This window comes from Capra hircus, chromosome 4, assembly GCF_001704415.2.
Source record: "Capra hircus breed San Clemente chromosome 4, ASM170441v1, whole genome shotgun sequence".
In the NCBI taxonomy this organism is placed as follows: domain Eukaryota; kingdom Metazoa; phylum Chordata; class Mammalia; order Artiodactyla; family Bovidae; genus Capra; species Capra hircus.
In genome coordinates, this window is record NC_030811.1 from 112,274,158 (window position 1) to 112,293,768 (window position 19,611).

Sequence of the window (19,611 nt, forward strand, 5' to 3'; positions counted from 1 at the left end):
TGGGCAGATTAAGACCATCCACCCACATGCTAAGTTATCAACAGTCTGTTGGAAACTATACTAGGGCTGTAGAGACATTATAACCAACAAATATAGAGAGAGACATTGGTTATAATACTTGCTGTGGTTCAGTCGTTCAGTCCTGTCCAACTCTTTGCGACCCCATGGACTACAGCACACCAGGCTTCCCTGTCCTTCACCATCTCCCAGAGTTTGCTCAAACTCATGTCCATTAAATCAGTGGTGCCATCCAACCATTGTGTCCTGTCATCCCCTCCTCCTCCTGCCTTCAACCTTTCCCAGCATCAGGGGCTTTTCCAATGAATCAGCTCTTCGCATCAGGTGGCCACAGTATTGGAGCTTCAGCATCATCCTTCTAATGAATATTCAGGATTGATTTCCTTTGGATGGACTGGTTGGATCTCCTTGCAGCCCAATAATAATAATAATAACTTAACCCAACACTCGCCAAGTAACAGGCACGATGCTCACTTGGTTTTTCACCTCTGGGCCAAAGGATATACATTTTTGAAATGGGGGGGTTTGGACTAGATAATGAGAGGTTCCTTCAAAATCCAGAGAAAAATCTAAAATAAAAAAATCGTGTAAATGTGAATGTCAAGTTTTCCTTTTTAATTATACAATTACAACAGATTTATTTCAGCCTTCCCCTTAGAGTTATCCTTATTCTGAAAAACAAAAAGAACAAAACTTTCTCAATGATATGACTCAGTCAAAAGCTAGATGATGACTTCAACAAAAACACGATACTCTGCTTCCAATTCTTTCAGCAAAATACTTGCATATCATATTTATTTTGTATTGTTCTTATAATCTTAGTATTAGTGATTCTCATTAGGTGCTCATAACTTATTTTAAGTCTGTGGAGAGCTTACTGGTAACGTTTCAGAATCTTCCAACTTTTCTCATGCCCTGTTGTCCCATTCTTTTGCTGGGAGCACTCAATTTGGCCAATGCATTGACCTCCTTCACCACTGCCCATCCCTTCACGACTTCTGGGCTGGTTCTCAGCACTCTTTTCCATACTTCGGATGGGATGCTTGTTGCTTCACTCAATTGATTTCTTTAGCTGACACTTCAAAACTAGAAGAAACACTTCAATTTAAAACTTAGCATGTCAAATAACTTGACAGATATTTACTAGCAAGATGCTCCAATTTTAGAGTTTGAACTTCTGAAAAAAAGTTACGCTATCTCAGATCTGCAGCCTTGATTTCACACATCAAGGTTATCTTATGCAAACATACATGCTTGTGTCCAACTCTTTGTGACTCCATGAACTGTAGCCCGCCAGGCTTCTCTGTCCATGCAATTTTCTAGGCAAGAATACTGGAGTGGGTTGCCATTTCCTCCTCCATATTTAATAGCAATTGATAAAATGAACATACTTTTCCAGACATGTAACTGAATTTCCTCAGCAAATTAGCTTAGCTCTCAAATTTTTTTTTAAATTTTTTAATTGTCTAGTACTTTATTCTTTCATTAAAATGAAAAAAAGGACTGAGCTTTCTATGATTATCTATTATAATGGAAGAAACCATTCAAGGTAAGAAGGGAATTATTTTTCCAAAATATATATGTCCTTCATTGAATGTTATCTTAATAATTATTCAGTTCAGTCGCTCAGTCATGTCCAACTCTTTGTGACCCCATGAATCGCAGCACACCAGGCCTCCCTGTCCATCACCAACTCCCAGAGTTCACTCTGACTCATGTCCGAGTCAGTGATGCCATCCAGCCATCTCATTCTCTGTCGTCCCCTTCTCCTCCTGCCCCCAATCCCTCCCAGCATCAGAGTCTTTTCCAATGAGTCAACTCTTAGCATGAGGTGGCCAAAGTACTAGAGTTTCAGCTTCAGCATCATTCCCTCCAAAGAAATCCCAGGGCTGATCTCCTTCAGAATGGACTGGTTGGATCTCCTTGCAGTCAAAGGGACTCTCAAGAGTCTTCTCCAACATCACAGTTCAAAAGCATCAATTCTTTGGCGCTCAGCCTTCTTCACAGTCCAACTCTCACGTCCATACACGACCAGTGGAAAAACCATAGCCTTGACTAGACGGACCTTTGTTGGCAAAGTAATGTCTCTGCTTTTGAATATGCTATCTAGGTTGGTCATAACTTTTCTTCCAAGGGGTAAGCGTCTTTTAATTTCATGGTTGCAGTCACCATCTGCAGTGATTCTGGAGCCCCCCAAAATAAACTCTGACACTGTCTCCACTGTTTCCCCATCTATTTCCCATGAAGTGATAGGACCAGATGCCATGATCTTCATTTTCTGAATGTTGAGCTTTAAGCCATCTTTTTCACTCTCCACTTTCATTTTCATCAAGAGGCTTTTTAGATCCTCTTCACTTTCTGCCATAATAATTATTATTAAAGTACATATTCATGACCTCCCCTGGAAACCCCCCCTTTCGTTCAGCCCTCCCCTACGTCCAGTCCGTACTCACCCCAAAGGGGGTATCCCTGTCTTGATATCTAAAGTATTGATTAGTTTTTGTCTGATTTGTTCTTTATATAAATGGTGGTGGTTTAGTTGCTAAGTCATATCTGACTCTTGCAACCCCACAGACTACAGCCCATCAGGCTCCTTTGTCCATGGGATTTCTCAGGGATCAAACCTGGGTGTCCTGCAGTCAGTCTCCTATATTGCAGGTGGATTCTTTACCAACCAAGCCACCAGGGGAGCCTTTCATATAAGTAGAATCTTACAACATGTACTCTCCTGTGCTCTCCTGTATCTGTATCTGGCCTCTTTCCTTTTTATCACTTTGTGTAGTTGTGGGTTGTATATATTAACATGAATGTGCACTCTTTCAAAAGTGATAAACCAACACATACAGCATTTTAAAAATCCTTAGTGAACAAGAGGAAAGCAAACTAATATCAAACTGATAGTATTAAAGCACACAAAAAATCAAAATCACAAAATTTTCAAGTACGTCTAACCTTCAGAATTTACAGTTTATCTTGGATTTTTCATAGTAGATGGTAAGCTTTCTTTGCTTCCAGTAAATTTTTTAGAAAATATATGCCTTCGACTGCAATGACTCACTGCCATCCACGATATCAGAATAAATCAGAGTACTGATGTGTGTATCAGTCAAGCCTGACTTTGGCTGTATTTTAAAATGCTTCTTGGAAGGCAAAGAGCAGAAGCTAAAGGGAGACCCATAAACAAGGGCCATCAATGACTTCTGCACTTACCTAACGGTTGTGAAAACTCACGTTCAAGTGTAATCACAATTGTCTTAAGTAGCAAGTGCTGCTGCTGCTGCTGCTAAGTCGCTTCAGTCGTGTCCGACTCTGTGCGACCCCACAGACGGCAGCCCACCAGGCTCCCCCGTCCCTGGGATTCTCCAGGAAAGAACACTGGAGTGGGTTGCCATCTCCTTCTCCATAAATGGCAAGTGAGCGCTACCTAATTCTAAATTTCATTACAGTGCTGTTCTTGACATCATATAATTCTTCCATTCTGGTCATCACTGCCAACCCTTAGGGTTTCAGTCATCTCATATGTAGATTTTTAAAAGATATATTGGTGTATTTCAACTCAGTCTGCATTACTTATCTGACTTGCTGCCAACAAATCTGCCCTCATATTGTACAGAACAAAAAATATTTTGCATATTGAAATCTTTTTGCCCAGCAGGTTTCCATCAAGAGTAGAGAATGCGATGATCAGCCCTATTTGAAGCGTCTGTTCTGCATTTTAAGATGTCTCGTTACCTCACATGCATGATTTGGCTAAAAATGAACTAACACTTTTGAATTTTCTCATTTCCATGGAGTTTGAAGCTGCCATTCTTAGCAATCAACCCCTCACTACATTGCTTCAATCTGCTTTATGGTGATGGAACAGAGAGACTTCTCATATATAGAGGAGAATATGCTTATTAATTGCATTTTACATAATTTTCTCTCCTGTTCCCATTTATAACTTAAAAAATATAGCTAAGTTTTTAGACAATTTTTAGGGCAGCGAAACTCTTCTCTATGATACAGTAATGGCCAATATATTACACGGCATTATAACCTGTCAAAAGTCAGGAGGTCCATCAACAGTGAACCCTACTGTAAACTATGAACTTGGGGTGATACTGATGTGTTCATGTAGGTTCATCAGTTGTAACAAATGTTAACACTCTGGTGGTGGATGTTGATAATGGAAGAGGCTATGCATGTGTGAGTGCAGGAGGCATATGGAAATCCTCTCTGCTGTCCATCCAACTTTACTGTGAATATAAAATTGCTCTTGAAAGTAAAGTCCATTTAGAGACTTAATTATAAGGCATCAAAGTATAAAACTCCTAGAAGAGAAAACAGGCAAAACATTCTCCAACACAATTTGTACCAGTGTTTTCTTAGGTCAGTTTCCCAAGGCAATAGAAATAAAAGCAAAAATAAATAGCGCCTAATCAAATGGACAAACTGTTGTATTGCGAAGGAAACCATAAATAAAATGAAAAGCCAACCGATAGAATGGGAGAAAATATTTGTAAATGATGTGACTGAAGAGTTAATTTCCAAAATATACAAAGAGTTCATACGGCACGATCAAAAACAAACACTAAATAGGCGTTTCCCCAAAGAAGACATACAGATGGTCAATGGGAACATGAAAAGATGCTCAACATTGTTACTTATTAGGGAAATGCATATCAAAACTATCAGGAGGTACAACCTCACACTACTCAGAATGACCATCATTATCCCATTAGAAATTAAATTTTACACTGTTGTGTGATAAAAATGTAAACTGGTACAGCCACTCTAGAAGACAGTATGAAGTTCCCTCAAAAAGCTAAAAATAGAGTTGTCATACGATCCTGCAATCCCACTCCTGGGCATATATATCCTGGGAAAACTCTAATTTGAAAAGACACATGCACCCTACTGTTCATAGAAGCACTATTCACAATAGGCAGACATGGAAGCAACCCAGGGTCCATCGACAGCTAGATAAATAAAGACGACGTGGTGTATCTATAGAGTGGACTATTACCCAGCCGCAAATGAATGAAATAATGCCATCTGAAGGAACATGGATAGACTTGGAGATTATCACCCTAACTGAAATAAGGCAGAAAAGACAACTACCACATGATATCACGTACACGAGGAATCTGTTTATGACGCAAATGAACTGAACACAGAGACAGACTCACAGACAACAGACTTGTAGCTTCCAAGGGGGAAGGCTGGGAGAAGAGATGGACTGGGAGTTCAGGCTTAGCAGATTCAAGCTATTACACAAAGAACGGATAAATAACAAGGTCCTCCACAGGGAACTATATTCCACATCCTGTGATCAACCAAAAAAAATATGAAAAGGAATGCACGTGCATATATACATATATATACACATATCTGAATTCATTTGCTGTACAGTAGAAATTAACACATCATTGTAAATCAACTATACTTCAATAAACTAAAAAAACAGCAAGGTCCATTTAAAGGCAGAAAAACAATGTAATGCAATGTCATCATCATCCCTTTTGAATGCAAGAACACTTGTAAGGGGACGAGTGAGTGGGAGATATTAAACACGATTTAAATAATGAAGCTAAGTGATGGTTTCATGATCTGAGAGAAGACAATTTTAAGTATCAACATTCCTTTTCAAAAGAGTCATTACCACATCTCTAAAACAATGAGTCAAGGCAAATCATTTTAATTCAAAGGTCAATCAAAGTATTTCTAACATGGAATCTGGATAATCTATTTGGTAGACTTTAACATGTATATATTTTGATTTCGAGTTTTAACGAACACCCTCAAAATTAGAGGAAAAAAAACCCTTTCTTTGCTTCATATTATAAAAGTTATTCTAAAAATACTCTTTAGTTTCAAACCTGTATGAAAGCAGCTATATTGAACTGCGTATTTTTTAAACTGTTCAAGGGACCTTTCTGAAAGTAGAGTGATACCTCACATTAAATAATAAAGGTATTTTTGCTAACAGAAAATATATTCTAAAACAAAGACACAGTAACATTGAATCCTACAGGCCAAAACAAATGGGCTAAGTTATGTCTAACCTTGAATTTATAACTATGGCTTCAATGCTGAATTTTACATGTAGTAAGTCGCTTCAGTCATGTCTGACTCTTTGCAACGCTATGGACTGTAGCCCGCCAGGCTCCTCTGTCCATGGGATTCTCCAGACAGGAATACTGGAGCGGGCTGCCATGCTCTTCTCCAGGGGATCTCTGTGACCCCGGGATTGAACCCCCGTCTCTTACATCTCCTGCACTGGCAGATGGGTTCTTTACTACTAGTAACATCTGGGAATCCCAAACTGTATATGCCAATGACAAAAAAATAGTTAAAAGTTTATAATTTGGAGACTAACAGGCTCTTATTCGGAGGCTTTATATTTTATCAAGTTAACAGATGCCACGCTTGACTTCTTTTTGTTCTCTACGATTCTCTACATGAATTCTGAGAGGCAGATTATAAACAAACCCTGCGCTCACCGTGGCCTCTGCAGAGTTACATCTCTGGGGTGTTCTGCAAATTAATCTAAAATGTGATTTATAATAATTTCCTTTCTCAAATCAAGACAAGGAACAGCCTGGAGGAGGAAACTACCAACATTAGGAAGGCCATATTTTTTAGACCTCTGGTGGGAAAGAGACCTGTGTAATTTTACTTGATTAAAACCACAGAACTGTTTAACTCTGTTCCTGCGTTAGGAGAGCCAGTAAAATAATCCAAGACCTTCAATGCTTCTATTACAGAGTTTGCACTGTCCTTTTTTCCTCAGAGGCAAATTTAACCCAGCAGTCTTTCCATGCAGCGAGGCTGGGCATGCAGGCGCGCATGCTTAGTTGCTCAGTTATGTCCTTCTCTCTGCGACCCCATGGACTGTAGCCCGCCAGGCTCCTCTGTCCTTGGGGATTCTCCAGGCAAGAATATTGGAGTGGGTTGCCATTTCCTCCTCCAGGGGAACTCCTCAAACTCGCACATCCGCGTCTTCTGCATTGGCAGGGGAATCCTTACCACTCAGCCACCTGGGAAGCCCCAGAGCAAGGCCATGACCCCGTAAAACAGCAGAAGAATGGCTGGAACATGTGTACGACACCATCATCTTCTTGCAAAAATTGCAAGAAGCTGCTACTCTACAGCCTCATCTATTTTGCTTTAATCTCATTTACATGGAAACATATCTTTTAGTTTTCATACTATCATACTGCAAATGAACATTAGTTTCTTGGTGAGTTTATACATTTACTTGTCACACTTCAACAATTTTCTTTTAATGTGATCTCAACGGATACCACAAAAGTGTGGCTCTCATCTATTTGAATTTCCAGAAACCAGAATAAAAAATTAGGTCCTAGGAAGGGATGGTGTAGCACTGATTAGGGATTCACTCAACTGATTTTTATCCACCAGTGAATACCTGATCATTAGAAAGTAAATTCATTTCAGAAATGTACAACATAAAAAGAAAAAAAAAAACTCACTAAGAAGAATCTTAGTATCTGTTCAATGCACTTATTTTTTAGTTGAGGAGTATAAAGCTCAGAGGGGAAAACTAGTTTGAAGTCATAAGCTAGTTATAGACAGTTGTAGGCAAAAGCTACTTATAGAGTCAGGCCTCCTAATTCAAGGCTCAATACGCGTTGCACTCAACAATAGTACAATCAATCATTTAAGGTCTGTAGAGTAGGAACATCAAATCGTATACATCTTTTGTGCATGTTTATATTCATTGAGTGTTTATTTCTGCAGCTTGAGGTTCAGTTCAGTTCAGTTCAGTCGCTCAGTCGTGTCCGACTCTTTGCGACCCCATGAATCACAGCACGCCAGGCCTCCCTGTCCATCACCATCTCCCAGAGTTCACTCAGACTCACATCCATTGAGTCTGTGATGCCATCCAGCCATCTCATCTGGGGTTGTCCCCTTCTCCTCCCGCCCCCAATCTCTCCCAGCATCAGAGTCTTTTCCAATGAGTCAATTCTTCGCATGAGGTGGCCAGAGTACTAGAGCTTCAGCTTTAGCATTATTCCTTCCAAAGAAACCCCCGGGTTGATCTCCTTCAGAATGGACTGGTTGGATCTCCTTGCAGTCCAAGGGACCCTCAAGAGTCTTCTCCAACACCTGAGGTTACAAATATAATAAAACCAAGCAGGTACACAAGGCTGATGTATAAGAGCCTCGAAGCGTTCCTGGGGCTCCCACACTCTCAATACTGAAGTCTTCTAAATCCATCTGCATTCTTGACTGTGCCCAGCCAGGACAGGACTGATGAAGAGAGAATTAATTTGCAAACTGGTGGTTTGCTAAAATGAATCAAGCAAAAATTAGGAAATGCAGGTGGGTCTTGGTCTTTACACTAATACTCAATTTTGTTACACATATTGTTTCTTCATTCAGGCAGTATTTCCCGAGCACCTCCAAGATTCCAGACATAGCAGAAACAAGAGTGAGCAAGACAGGCCCAGTCCTTGACTTTATGGGATTTACAATCAAATAGCACAAGCAAAAAATTAACAGATAAACAAATGACAAAATTATTTCAGGGCACCATAAGTGCTATTGAAGAAGTTGAACTGGATGATTTTTGGAAAGGTGGCCTTTTAAAAATTATTTCATTTATTTATTAAAAAAAATTTTTTTTGGCCATGTCACAATTTGCAGGATCTTAGTTCCCTGACCAGGGATCAAACCCTCAGCAATGAAAATGTGGAATTGTAACCACTGGATGACCAGGGAATTCTCAAGAGGTGAACTTTTTGAAAAAGTAACATAGGATCTATCAGCTGTGTAATGAGAAGGAGTCAGCCCCGTGAGAAGCAGGGAGAACAGTGTTCCAGGAAATAGGAAAAGCTAAGTAAGAGGTTCTGATATGTGGACACATTTAGGGTTTGAAATATTTTTTCCCAAAGATAATGTAAAGATGAACCCTTTTTAAGAAATGAATCTGTATTCTACACAATTTTATTATCTTATTATATACAGATGGGACAAACTTCTGCATTAGGAAAACACAGTGATTCTAAATCATGCATAATTTACTTATTTTCAAATGCATATAGAAAATAAGCATCAAGAAGGTGCTTCAATATGACTTTGTTTACAAGAAAAAAAAAAAAGAGTACAGTACTTTGGCCAACTGGAATTCAGAACTGCATTCCATTTAAATCTGAATGGGTTTACATATAAATTATGATCTGGTTTACTCTGTCCAGCAGGTAAATTATCTTCTGGTTTACTTTGTCCAGCAGGTAAAAGCTCCAAAGGACTAAGGTTGAAATTACTCACTACTGAATTACTACTGCTACTGCTACTGCTAAGTCACGTCAGTCGTGTCCAACTCTGTGCGACCCCATGGACGGCAGCCCACCAGGCTCCTCCGTCCCTGAGATTCTCCAGGCAAGAACACTGGAGTGGGTGGCCATTTCCTTCTCCAATGCATGAAAGTGAAAGGGAAGTCGCTCCGTCGTGTCTGACTCCTAGCGACCCTGTGGAATGCAGCCCCACAGGCTTCTCCGTCCATGGGATTTTCCAGGCAAGAGTACTGGAGTGGGGTGCCATTGCCTTCTCCGGAATTACTACTACTCACTACAAATAACAAAATGTTCGTTAAATTATGTGATGCTTTTTTTTGGGGGGGGGGGGTATTAGTGCAATCTATTTTCATAGCACGGGTATCATATTTGTTGTATGTAGAAAGCACATATAATGGTTAATAATTTGCCATTGGTTAATAATATTACTGATATATAAACACGTGATGATCAATAATTTATTGGAAGATTAGGCAGTTTTATAAGGTAAAATATCTATGTAAATAAATATAAAGACCCTGGGCCACCTCAAATTTGAAGATATGGATCAAGCATCTGAATTCCAGTGTTGTGAGCAGCCACCCTCATACACTCAAGCTTGGGCAAATTTCTAACCGTCTCTGAATTTCTTGTCTCTCTCAAAAGTGTAGGTTAGGATAACTTCCTACGTTTATGAGACAATGAAATAAGAATTCCTAAGGGTCTGGCACACACAACAAACTCAGTAAATTTTACTGTTTGTCCCTCCCCACCATATATTTTCTTTAATAAAAACAACATTAACAACACAAGAATTATGCTCATACAGATTCCTTCTGTCTCTTTTAGTCAGAATATGATGGTATTTTTCACATTAGAGAAAAAGGTAGGACAAAGGAACTGCTGCTATAGCTCTTGACACATCAAACTGAACTAAGACCCGGGGTTCCTAATTGTTCTGCTGCCTGGAGCCGTCCCATTTTGACTGTCTAGCTCCTCCACATCTTCCAGCGTGCTGCCTTCATCTGAGACCCAGACCCGTGCCCAAGCGCAGTAAATCACAGTTAATTGCATGTCTTAAATTAAAAGACAAAAATGATGCACAATTAATTGGAGGAAATTGTCATTTGGTGAGTGAGTCTCGCTCATTACACTCTGTGCACAGGACGCATGCCAAGTCTGTGTTCCAGGCAAGAAGACTCCCTCTGTGACACTGAGGTTCAACCTTTCTGCAGAGCATTCTGTTCAAACACTTTAAAACACTCAGCACTGCAGCTGGAGTATAGACAGCTTGCTCTGCAAGGACATTCAACACAGGGACGGCACATAACCGTGACAATTAGAAAGAACCATAATGTTCAGCGATGAGGGACTGCGTAAAAGGACCAGGCCTTGGCCATTAAGGGAAAAATCTACATTGTATCAAATGATTTTTTCATATTGAATAAGATGAGAAAATGTCCATGACATATTCCTAAGTGAAAACTGCTTACAAAACAGTGTGGGTTTCTTCTTTTGAGGATTACATAATAAATGGAAGAAGAAAAAGAAAGAATGAGGAGAAACAGTGGGAAAATATACAATAAAAATGTTAACATTCGTAATTTCAGAGTTGTTCACACTCTAGATTTTTCTCCTTTTCTAAAAAATTTTCTAAGTTGTCTAAAATTACATTTCAATTTATTTCTGAATCTATTACAAAATGTCAGTTTTAAAGATTCATAAGACTCCTTTAATGTGAACTTACCCATTATAATAAAAAAGTCATCATAAAATTAAAAACTAATCCCTAGTAAGCACTTAGATACAATCCTATTATTCCCTTAGTTACACAGACAAAATAAAGTCAATAAAAAATGCATTCTATAAATATACAAGAAAACCATGTTCAGCAAAATTAAATGTTCAATATGATAAATTATGCAAACATATACCTTATACTATATATTAAGATAACAGAAGAAAATCACTATGAATTCTTCTTAGTTCAATACTAATATCAACAAACTAAGAAAATATGTTCATGGTGAACATAATAACCTTGAATTTGAGGAACTGCAAATCTCTCCTCCACACCTCCTCTCTCATCATTTTCTACCCTGAACTGAAACACTTTACATCTAGCCACCTAGTATTCTTCTGATGCTAAAACTTGACAACAAACAACTTTCTAGCTCACATACACACACACAGTTTCATAATTTTCCCCAAATAAGAAAAGAACAAAAAATGTTCTGCAATCTATCACCAATGATGTTAACTTTTGTTTCAATTTCAGAAAAAAAGAATATACAAAATGCAAGAGTAGATTAACTCCAAAGATACTGAACAGTCTCCTAACCTTGAGATAAGCAATAAACATTTCCTGCTCTCTTTTATTTCTCGGGGGGGTTGGTGGAGTGGGAAAAGATAATCATATTCTGGCAAAGCCCGCATCTCAATCTCAGGCGTCCTTATGTCCCAAGGGTAATATTTCCATTCCACTCTTAATGGAACAAATTTCTAATCAGAATATGTATCCAAAAATAATTGAGGCAATGCAATGTCATCAGATCATGCTGCCACCAGCATTCCTGACGCTGGGAATCAACTCGCACACCGGGGTGACAGAGAGCACGGGCAGTGCAGACCCATCAGACCAACAAGCAGGACACGGCAGCTCTGCTCCCTTTGGGCGCTCAAGTCAGTGTTGGAGGACAGCTTCGAAGCTGGAAGAGACCAATCTCAAAACCTTTCAGAGAGGGATGACTTACAATGGGGCCAGGCCAGGACCTCCACTTTCAAACTGGCATCAGTGTCTTCCTTTATAATTTTTGAAACAATAGTCATTTTTGGAAAGGTTAACAATGCCCTTAGATTTCTGACAACAAACACTACTGAATGTATTTTATGATGCTCTGAAACTGTCTGGAGGTTTAAAATTCAGGTTTGACAATATATTGCTAATTGCTGAAGCTGGGTCATAAGTAAGGCAGACCCCTTAAGGTATTCTACTTGAGAATGCGTTTGACATTTTCCTAATTAAAAAAAAGGTTTCTTTCAAAGTATTTTATATTCAAAATTATACTGACTTCAACTTTGGAAATATATGAAATCTGACTTGTGCTTATTTAAGACTTTAATAAGCAATGTGGACTTTTAAAAAAAATCCACCAAGCATGATGTTGATCATAAAAAAAAAAATTTCTTCACTCCTGAAAAAATGTTACCAGGATCTATAATGATAGAAGACATGCACCTAAACAAACGCAGGGCCTCCATATGCCTGGCATTCTCACAGTGTGGCAAAATAGACTGGTAATTAACTGCTTTCCTACCGAAATCTGCCAGCTTTAACTCCCCCGTGTCACTGATCAGAAGGTTCTGTGGCTTCAGGTCTCTGTGCAAAATATAGCGCTGGTGGATGTAGGACAGCCCTCGCAGCAACTGGAATAAAAACAACTGGAGAGACAGGGAGAGAAAAGTTAAAATATGAACACAGCCCAATGCCACTTTCTACATACAGCCTGCCAAGTACTTGGATTTCCTGAAAATGGGTACCCATCACTAAATCCTCTATCAAACTATTGAAACAGAATTTGCATACATGTATGAAATTCCTAATGCACAAACTAAATCTGAAAATTTTTAACAACCTATTATGTCAACCCAGAGATCCTTAGCCAGAAAGATCTACAATCCAACCTTTGTTCTAGAAATTAAGTGAAACGTAAAGAAACATTTTCTAAATAATATTTGATTTCCTCAGGTCTGAACTGATGCTTGAGCCAGAGAAAAAAACTATTCAGAATGTTATAAAAGGAAGCAGAATTTTTTAATGTAAATTTAATTAACATATATTTAATTCCATGGAAATGATATAAACATGGTATCCAGTGATTCACTCAATAACATGCTTTAAGGAACAGAAACATAAGATGATTTCAAATAATTAAAACAGAAACAGTCACGGGGTCCAATTATTACTACACTGTAATTACACTGCTTTGGCACATATGGCCGCAGAGATTAGGTTGCTGCCTAAAGACAGACATGTACTTTTGCTAATTACAGAACAGACCCAACCTAAAGGGACAGGAAACACAAAGAACAGAGAAATCAAGAATTTAAGAGCAACAGTTTCATAAGAAATACAATTAAGAAGCGACCAACGGTCTTCTCTGTTTACATTCATATTGGATCATAATAAATATTTTCATTTTGATAACAAAAAATGTGATCCACTAGGCTTTCCAATACTCTGTTTATATATTTTAAAAAAACTATCTTTAAACTATTTACTTGCCAAAATAATCCTAATTGACATAGTTTTTAAAAAACAATCTCCTAAAACAAAACTAAAAACAAGTGGTTTTAAGTGCCATCAATATTGTAGTCTATGTAATCAGCTGGTAACAAAATGCACTTTCTGGGAAATTTTAAAGGAATTAGCTGCCAAATACTGGTAGGATAGCGCTTCCCAGGTGGCAATCGGTGGTAAAGAACCCACCTGCCAATGCAGGAGACATAAGAGACACGGGTTCGATCCCTGGTTCAGGAAGATCCCCTGGAGAAGGGGATGGCAACCCACCCCAGTATTCTTGCAGGAGAATCTCATGGACAGAGGAGCCTGGCTAACTACAGTCCATAGGGTTGCAAAGAGTCAGATATGATTGAAGCAACTTAGCATGCATACTGGTAGGATAAGGATTCTAGAATCTTCACATAAAAAAGACTGGCAACTCCTCAAGGGCCGTGGGAGCTAACATTTCAGAATATTTTCCAACTAACTAGGGGGCTCTGAAAGCCAAGTGAAATGTTTAGAGGGGGGATATCTTGAAACACTTGTTCAGTTGCTAAGTCATGCTGGCTCTTTGCCACCACATGGACTGTAGCACACCAGGCTTCCCTGTCCTACGCTCCGTCTCAGTGTTTGCCCAGGTTCATGTCCATCGAGTTGGTGATGCCATCCAACCGTCTTATCCTCTGTCGTCCCCTTCTCTTCCTGCCCTCAATCTTTCCCAGCATGAAAGCCAGTAGATAAATTCATTTCAAAATCTTTGTATGTGATAATAAGCTATGGTGTTGGGAAGGCCTAGATTCATTTCCAGAATCTAAGCACCAGACACTAAACACCTGTTCCGTGTTAGGCTGGATTAAATTACTGGCTCAAGAATCTCAGGAAGTAAACTTCTTCTGGACTCCTTCTTTCAGTCCTTCCTGTGTAGCAGATGGAAAGACTTAACGCCATCACCAGCAGCTTCCAGCCTCATTCCTCGCTTCTAAAACCCCCTGCATCCCGAAGCGGAAAAGCTCACAATTTCAAAGAAAATCCAAATCCCTTCAGTTCGGAAGGGAGAAAGGATGAGCAAATAAAGCCACTTTGTGTTTTCAAAAGCTTTTCATCAATCAGTCACATAGGCAGATCACAACGCAAATAAACTGAATTTCAAAAATAAACGGATTTTGAAAGTCTGCATTCTGCAAGGTGCTAGCTGGGACTTACCAGACTGTGATTATCTACCTAACCACAGTAACACATTTTAGTTGAACAAGCAAATGACACAAACTGCCAGCTGCTATTCGACGCATCATAGAGTATGAATTCATTTGATCTCTGTAAAGAAATTTTTTAAAAAGATTTTTTGAGGTGGACTATATTTTCTTTAAAGTCTTTATTGAATTTGTTACAACACTGCTTGTTTTATGCTTTGGTTTTTTTGACCCCAAGGCATGTGGGGTCTTAATTCCCTGACAAGGGACTGAATCCGTACCATGTTGGAAGGCGAAGTATTAACCACTGGACCACCAGTGTAGTCCCTGACCTCGGTAACAATTTTAATGGTGACGGTACCACTATTCTGGGCTTCCCTGTTGGCTCAGCTGGTAAAGACTCTGCCTGCAATGCAGGAAGAGGAAAAAAGAGGAAAAAAAATGAGGATTCGATCCCTGCGTCGGGAAGATCCCCTGGAAAAGGAAACGGTGACCCAGTCCAGTATTCTTGCCTGGAGAATCCCATGGACAGAGGAGTCTAGCAGGCTCCTATAGTTCATGGAGTCACAAGGAGTTGGACACAAATGAGTATACATGTCTGTGCCCACACACACGCACACACACACATCACATCCTATCTGTGTCAGTGACGAGGAAACTGAAATCAGTTTAAGTGCCAGGACTCAAATCCAAGAAATCTGACTCCAAAATCTACTCCGTTACCCACTCTACCCTAGGAATCTTGGCCAGAACGCAAGTAGGCAGTGTCCGCATAGAAGCTGCTTCCTCCAATCGACAGGAAAAAGCACAGGCCCCTAACAGCATGGTCCTCGAGGCCACTGAGCTGAGCCCTGATTCCAGCCGGGTGCCCAGGCATCATTGCTCCACACTTCCCGACCCCAAGCAGCCTCATGCATCCCCACACGCAAAGCATACTGCTGTTCAGCCCTTTTCCCTCATGCTTGCGTCTCCTCTCACAGGAAAGCCTTGTCTCACTTTTGCCTGCTAACCTCCCTGTGCTTCTTAGGTCTCTCCTCAAAAGTCCTCCCTGGAGCCTTTGCAGACCCCAGGCCTTCAGTCTCCCTGCAGGTCTGTGTGAGGCGTTCCTCCTCTGTGCTCCGGGGGCAGCTGCTACATCTGTCTATCACAGGATGGGATTCCCCTGTCTCCCCAGAATGTGTTGCTGTAGTCAGTCACTCAGTCATGTCCAACTCTCTGTGACCCCATGGACTGCAGCACGCCAGGCCTCCCTGTCCTTCACTATCTCCTGGAGTTTGCTCAAACTCATGTCCATTGAGCTGGTGATGCCATCCAACCATCTCATCCTCGGTCATCCCCTTCTCCTCCTGTTCTCAATCTTTCCCCAGCATCAGGGTCTTTTACAATAAGTCAGCTCTTCGCATCAGGTGGCCACAGTACTGGAGTTTCCACTTCACCATCAGTCCTTCCAATGAATATTTAGGGTTGATTTCCTTTAGGATGGACTGGTTGGATCTGTTTGCAGTCCAAGGGACTCTCCAGAGTCTTCTCCAACACCACAGTTCAAAAGCATCAATTCTTTGGCGCTCAGTCTTCTTTATGGTCCAGCTCTGACATACATACATGATTACTGGAAAAACCATAGCTTTGACTATATGGACCTTTGTCAGCAAAGTGATGTCTCATTTTTAATATGCTGTCTAGGTTCATCATAGCTTTTATTCCAAAGAGCAAGCGTCTTTTAATTTCAGACTGTTTGCCTCAACCATCTTCCTAATCTGCTCCCACAGCTGACACTCATTACTAAGTAATGTGATGACTAAACAGGATTTAGGGACATCTGCATGAAGCAGATACAAAAAAGAATAGATTCCTGGAATGGGAGTTTCTAGAAGCTAAGAGTAGAAGTGGGAAGACCAAACAGTCCCAAAGGGCTCTTCTTTTAACCCCTTTACTAATTAGTGGAAATATATAATCCTCATGTTAATCCAGAAGCTATTCAAACAGGATAGCAGATTAAAGAGGATTAAGAAACTCAAAGATGCAAGCACACACTCAACTACAACTGTATACATGACAAACTAAGCTCTAAATAAGACAGACAGAGCCCCGAGCATCCAATGAGAGCCCCAGACAAATTTTTAGATCCTTGAACAATGCACAAAGTTAAGTCAGAACAAATCCCCAGATAACAAATTCCTTCAGGATTTACGAAGTGCCAACTGTCTGGCAGGTGCTATCACGTAAGAGGGATGCAAAGATGAATAGGATGTAAGATGTAGTTCCTTGACTTGAGGCACTCACAGCCCACTGGGTATGAGAGACACACGAACAGATTCGTGTATCCGTGCTAAGTCGCTTCAGTTGCATCTGACCTGGGAGACTCTGCGGACTGCAGCCCTCCAGGCTCCTCTGTCCGTGAGACTCTCCAGGCAGGAATACTGGAGTGGGTTGCCATGCCCTCCTCCAGGGGATCTTCCTGAGTCAGGGATTGAACCCAGGTGTCTTACATCTCCTGCACTGGCAGGTCGGTTCCTTTACCACTAGCCCCACCTGGGAAGCACATACACAGATTGACTGCATTTAAAGAGCTCTGCTGAGCAGCAGCAGCAGCAGCAGCATGACCGCTACACAAACGGAGAGTAACTGAAGGCCCACAGGAGGGAGGAAACGTCATTACGCATAACATTTTAGTAAGAAAAGGAGCATTCATTAGATGCACGAGATGAGACCATGTATTATATGACAAACTTCTTGCTTTTCTGAGGGAAAAAATTGAGGAAACCAAGCAAGGAAATCACTAGGCAGATAAATTAATAAGAAGAAAAATTTTAACTAATGAAAAGAAGACAAAATATGAAACTAAAATGATGAACACACCATCATCATAATAATGGTGGTGAAGGGGCAATATAATTCACTGAAACCATTAGTAAGGGCTTCCTTGATAGCTCAGTTGGTAAAAACTCCGCCCGCAATGCAGGAGACCCTGGTTCGATTCCTGGGTCGGGAAGACGCCCTGGAAAAGGGAAAGGCTACCCACTCCAGTATTCTGGCCTGACAATATATGAAACTGTAAAACCATCAACACACCATCATAATAGTAATGGTGTTGAAGGGACAATATAATTCACTGAAACCATTAGTAAACTTGGTGCATTTTCTGTTAAACAGCTTAAAATGTTATTTCTAAAACACCAAGTTTACTTGGGACAAGGAAAGAGCAGTCATTCCAAGTTTGACAGAATGTGCCATAGAATATTCTTTGGGAATATTTTGAGAACCCAAGTCTTAGGGATTTCTTTCTTTAGACATATAGGCAAGCATCTAACTGGCCCATGTAAATTTTTAAGAAAGCCACTTCACTGGGTTGTTGTAGAAATCACCACCTAACAAGCTAAATTTGATCTCTATGAAAACCAGAGGGTACTGTGAAAACAAGAAGGACCACCAAAGGAGGGGCCGCATGCAGAGATAGAGGAAACATCAGCTTTGTTGCTCGCTAGTAAAACTTGGTGAACATCGCTGCAATCTCAGGTACTGAAAAAGAAAAAAAAAAAACAACAACGGAAGACAAACTCACAGTAATTGAAGGTTTACACTCATTTGAAGACTGTTCTGAGACTTTCTGCTAGTCCAGTAGCTAGAACGCTATAACTTCCAATACAGGGGGCCCAGGTTCAATCCCTGCTCAGGGAACTAGATCCCACATGCATATAGGCATGCTTAGTCGCTCACTCGTGTCCAACTCATTGCAACCCTATGGACTGTAATCTGCCAGGCTCCTCTGTCTATGGGATTTCCCAGACAAGAATACTGGAGTGGGTTGCCATTTCATCTTCCAGGGAATCCTGCCCACCCTGGGACTGAACCCGTGTCTCCTGAGTCTCCTGCACTGCAGGAGGATTCTTTACCACTGAACCACTAGGAAGCCCTCTAGATCCCACATGCTGCAACTGAACAAACAGAAGACCCAGTGGGCCGTAGCTACTGCTGCTGCTGCTAAGTCGCTCAGTTGTGTCCAACTCTGTGCGACCCCATAGATGGCAGCCCATGAGGCGCCCTCATCCCTGGAATTCTCCAGGCAAGAACACTGGAGTGGGTTGCCACTTCCTTCTCCAATGCATGAAAGTGAAAAGTGAAAGTGAAGTTGCTCAGTCATGTCCGACTCTTAGCGACCCCATGGACTGCGGTCCACCAGGCTCCTCCATCCACGGGATTTTCCAGGCAAGAGCACTGGAGTGGGGGGCCATTGCCTTCTCTGCAGCTAAAAGATCCCCAGTGCTGCAACCAAGACCTGGAGTAGCCAGATATATAAGCAATAAATAAACGTTAAAAAAGACTAAGTAATTTTATGTATCTTTTATAATCTCATATTTTTTTCCTTTTCTTTTAAGCAAATGAGGAAACTAACGCTCTTAAAGCCCAAGAAACTTACTCAGTCAATCCAACCATCACACAGCACTTGTGAACTTTCCACTACACCTCATTATCTTAACCAAGGATGATGCTTACTAAACACATGGATGAATACAGCTATACACCCAATATAATCAAAGTGCTTTCATTAAGTGAACCCAAGTTTGTAAAATCTCAATTAATGTAGTATGTAATAAGCATATGATTCTTGAATGTCTATTTTTGCTATTTAAAATCCTCTTAGAAATTAACACTATGGCAGCAGGAAGCTTTATATACTGAAGTTGATAAATTAACATATTTTTCTTTCTAGCTGCTTATTTTTCTCCTGTAGTAACCATAAAGTCTTCCAAAGAATACTTTGTCCCCTCGGAACATGTTTTTTTTTTTTTAATTTAATTTTTACAGCATTGTGTTGGTTTCTGTGAATCAGCCATAA

At 40.3% G+C, this 19,611-nt stretch overlaps 1 protein-coding gene across 3 annotated transcripts in view; it reads right to left on the bottom strand.

Moving 5' to 3' along the window:
- CDK14 (cyclin dependent kinase 14) overlaps positions 1 to 19,611 on the bottom strand; it is a 673,238-nt gene that overhangs the window by 320,748 nt on the left and 332,879 nt on the right. For all 3 annotated transcript variants that reach the window (XM_013963116.2, XM_018047444.1, XM_018047443.1), the window contains one exon: positions 12,620 to 12,743. In XM_013963116.2, coding sequence (XP_013818570.2) covers positions 12,620 to 12,743 — 124 coding nt within the window. The remainder of the gene's footprint in view (positions 1 to 12,619; positions 12,744 to 19,611) is intronic.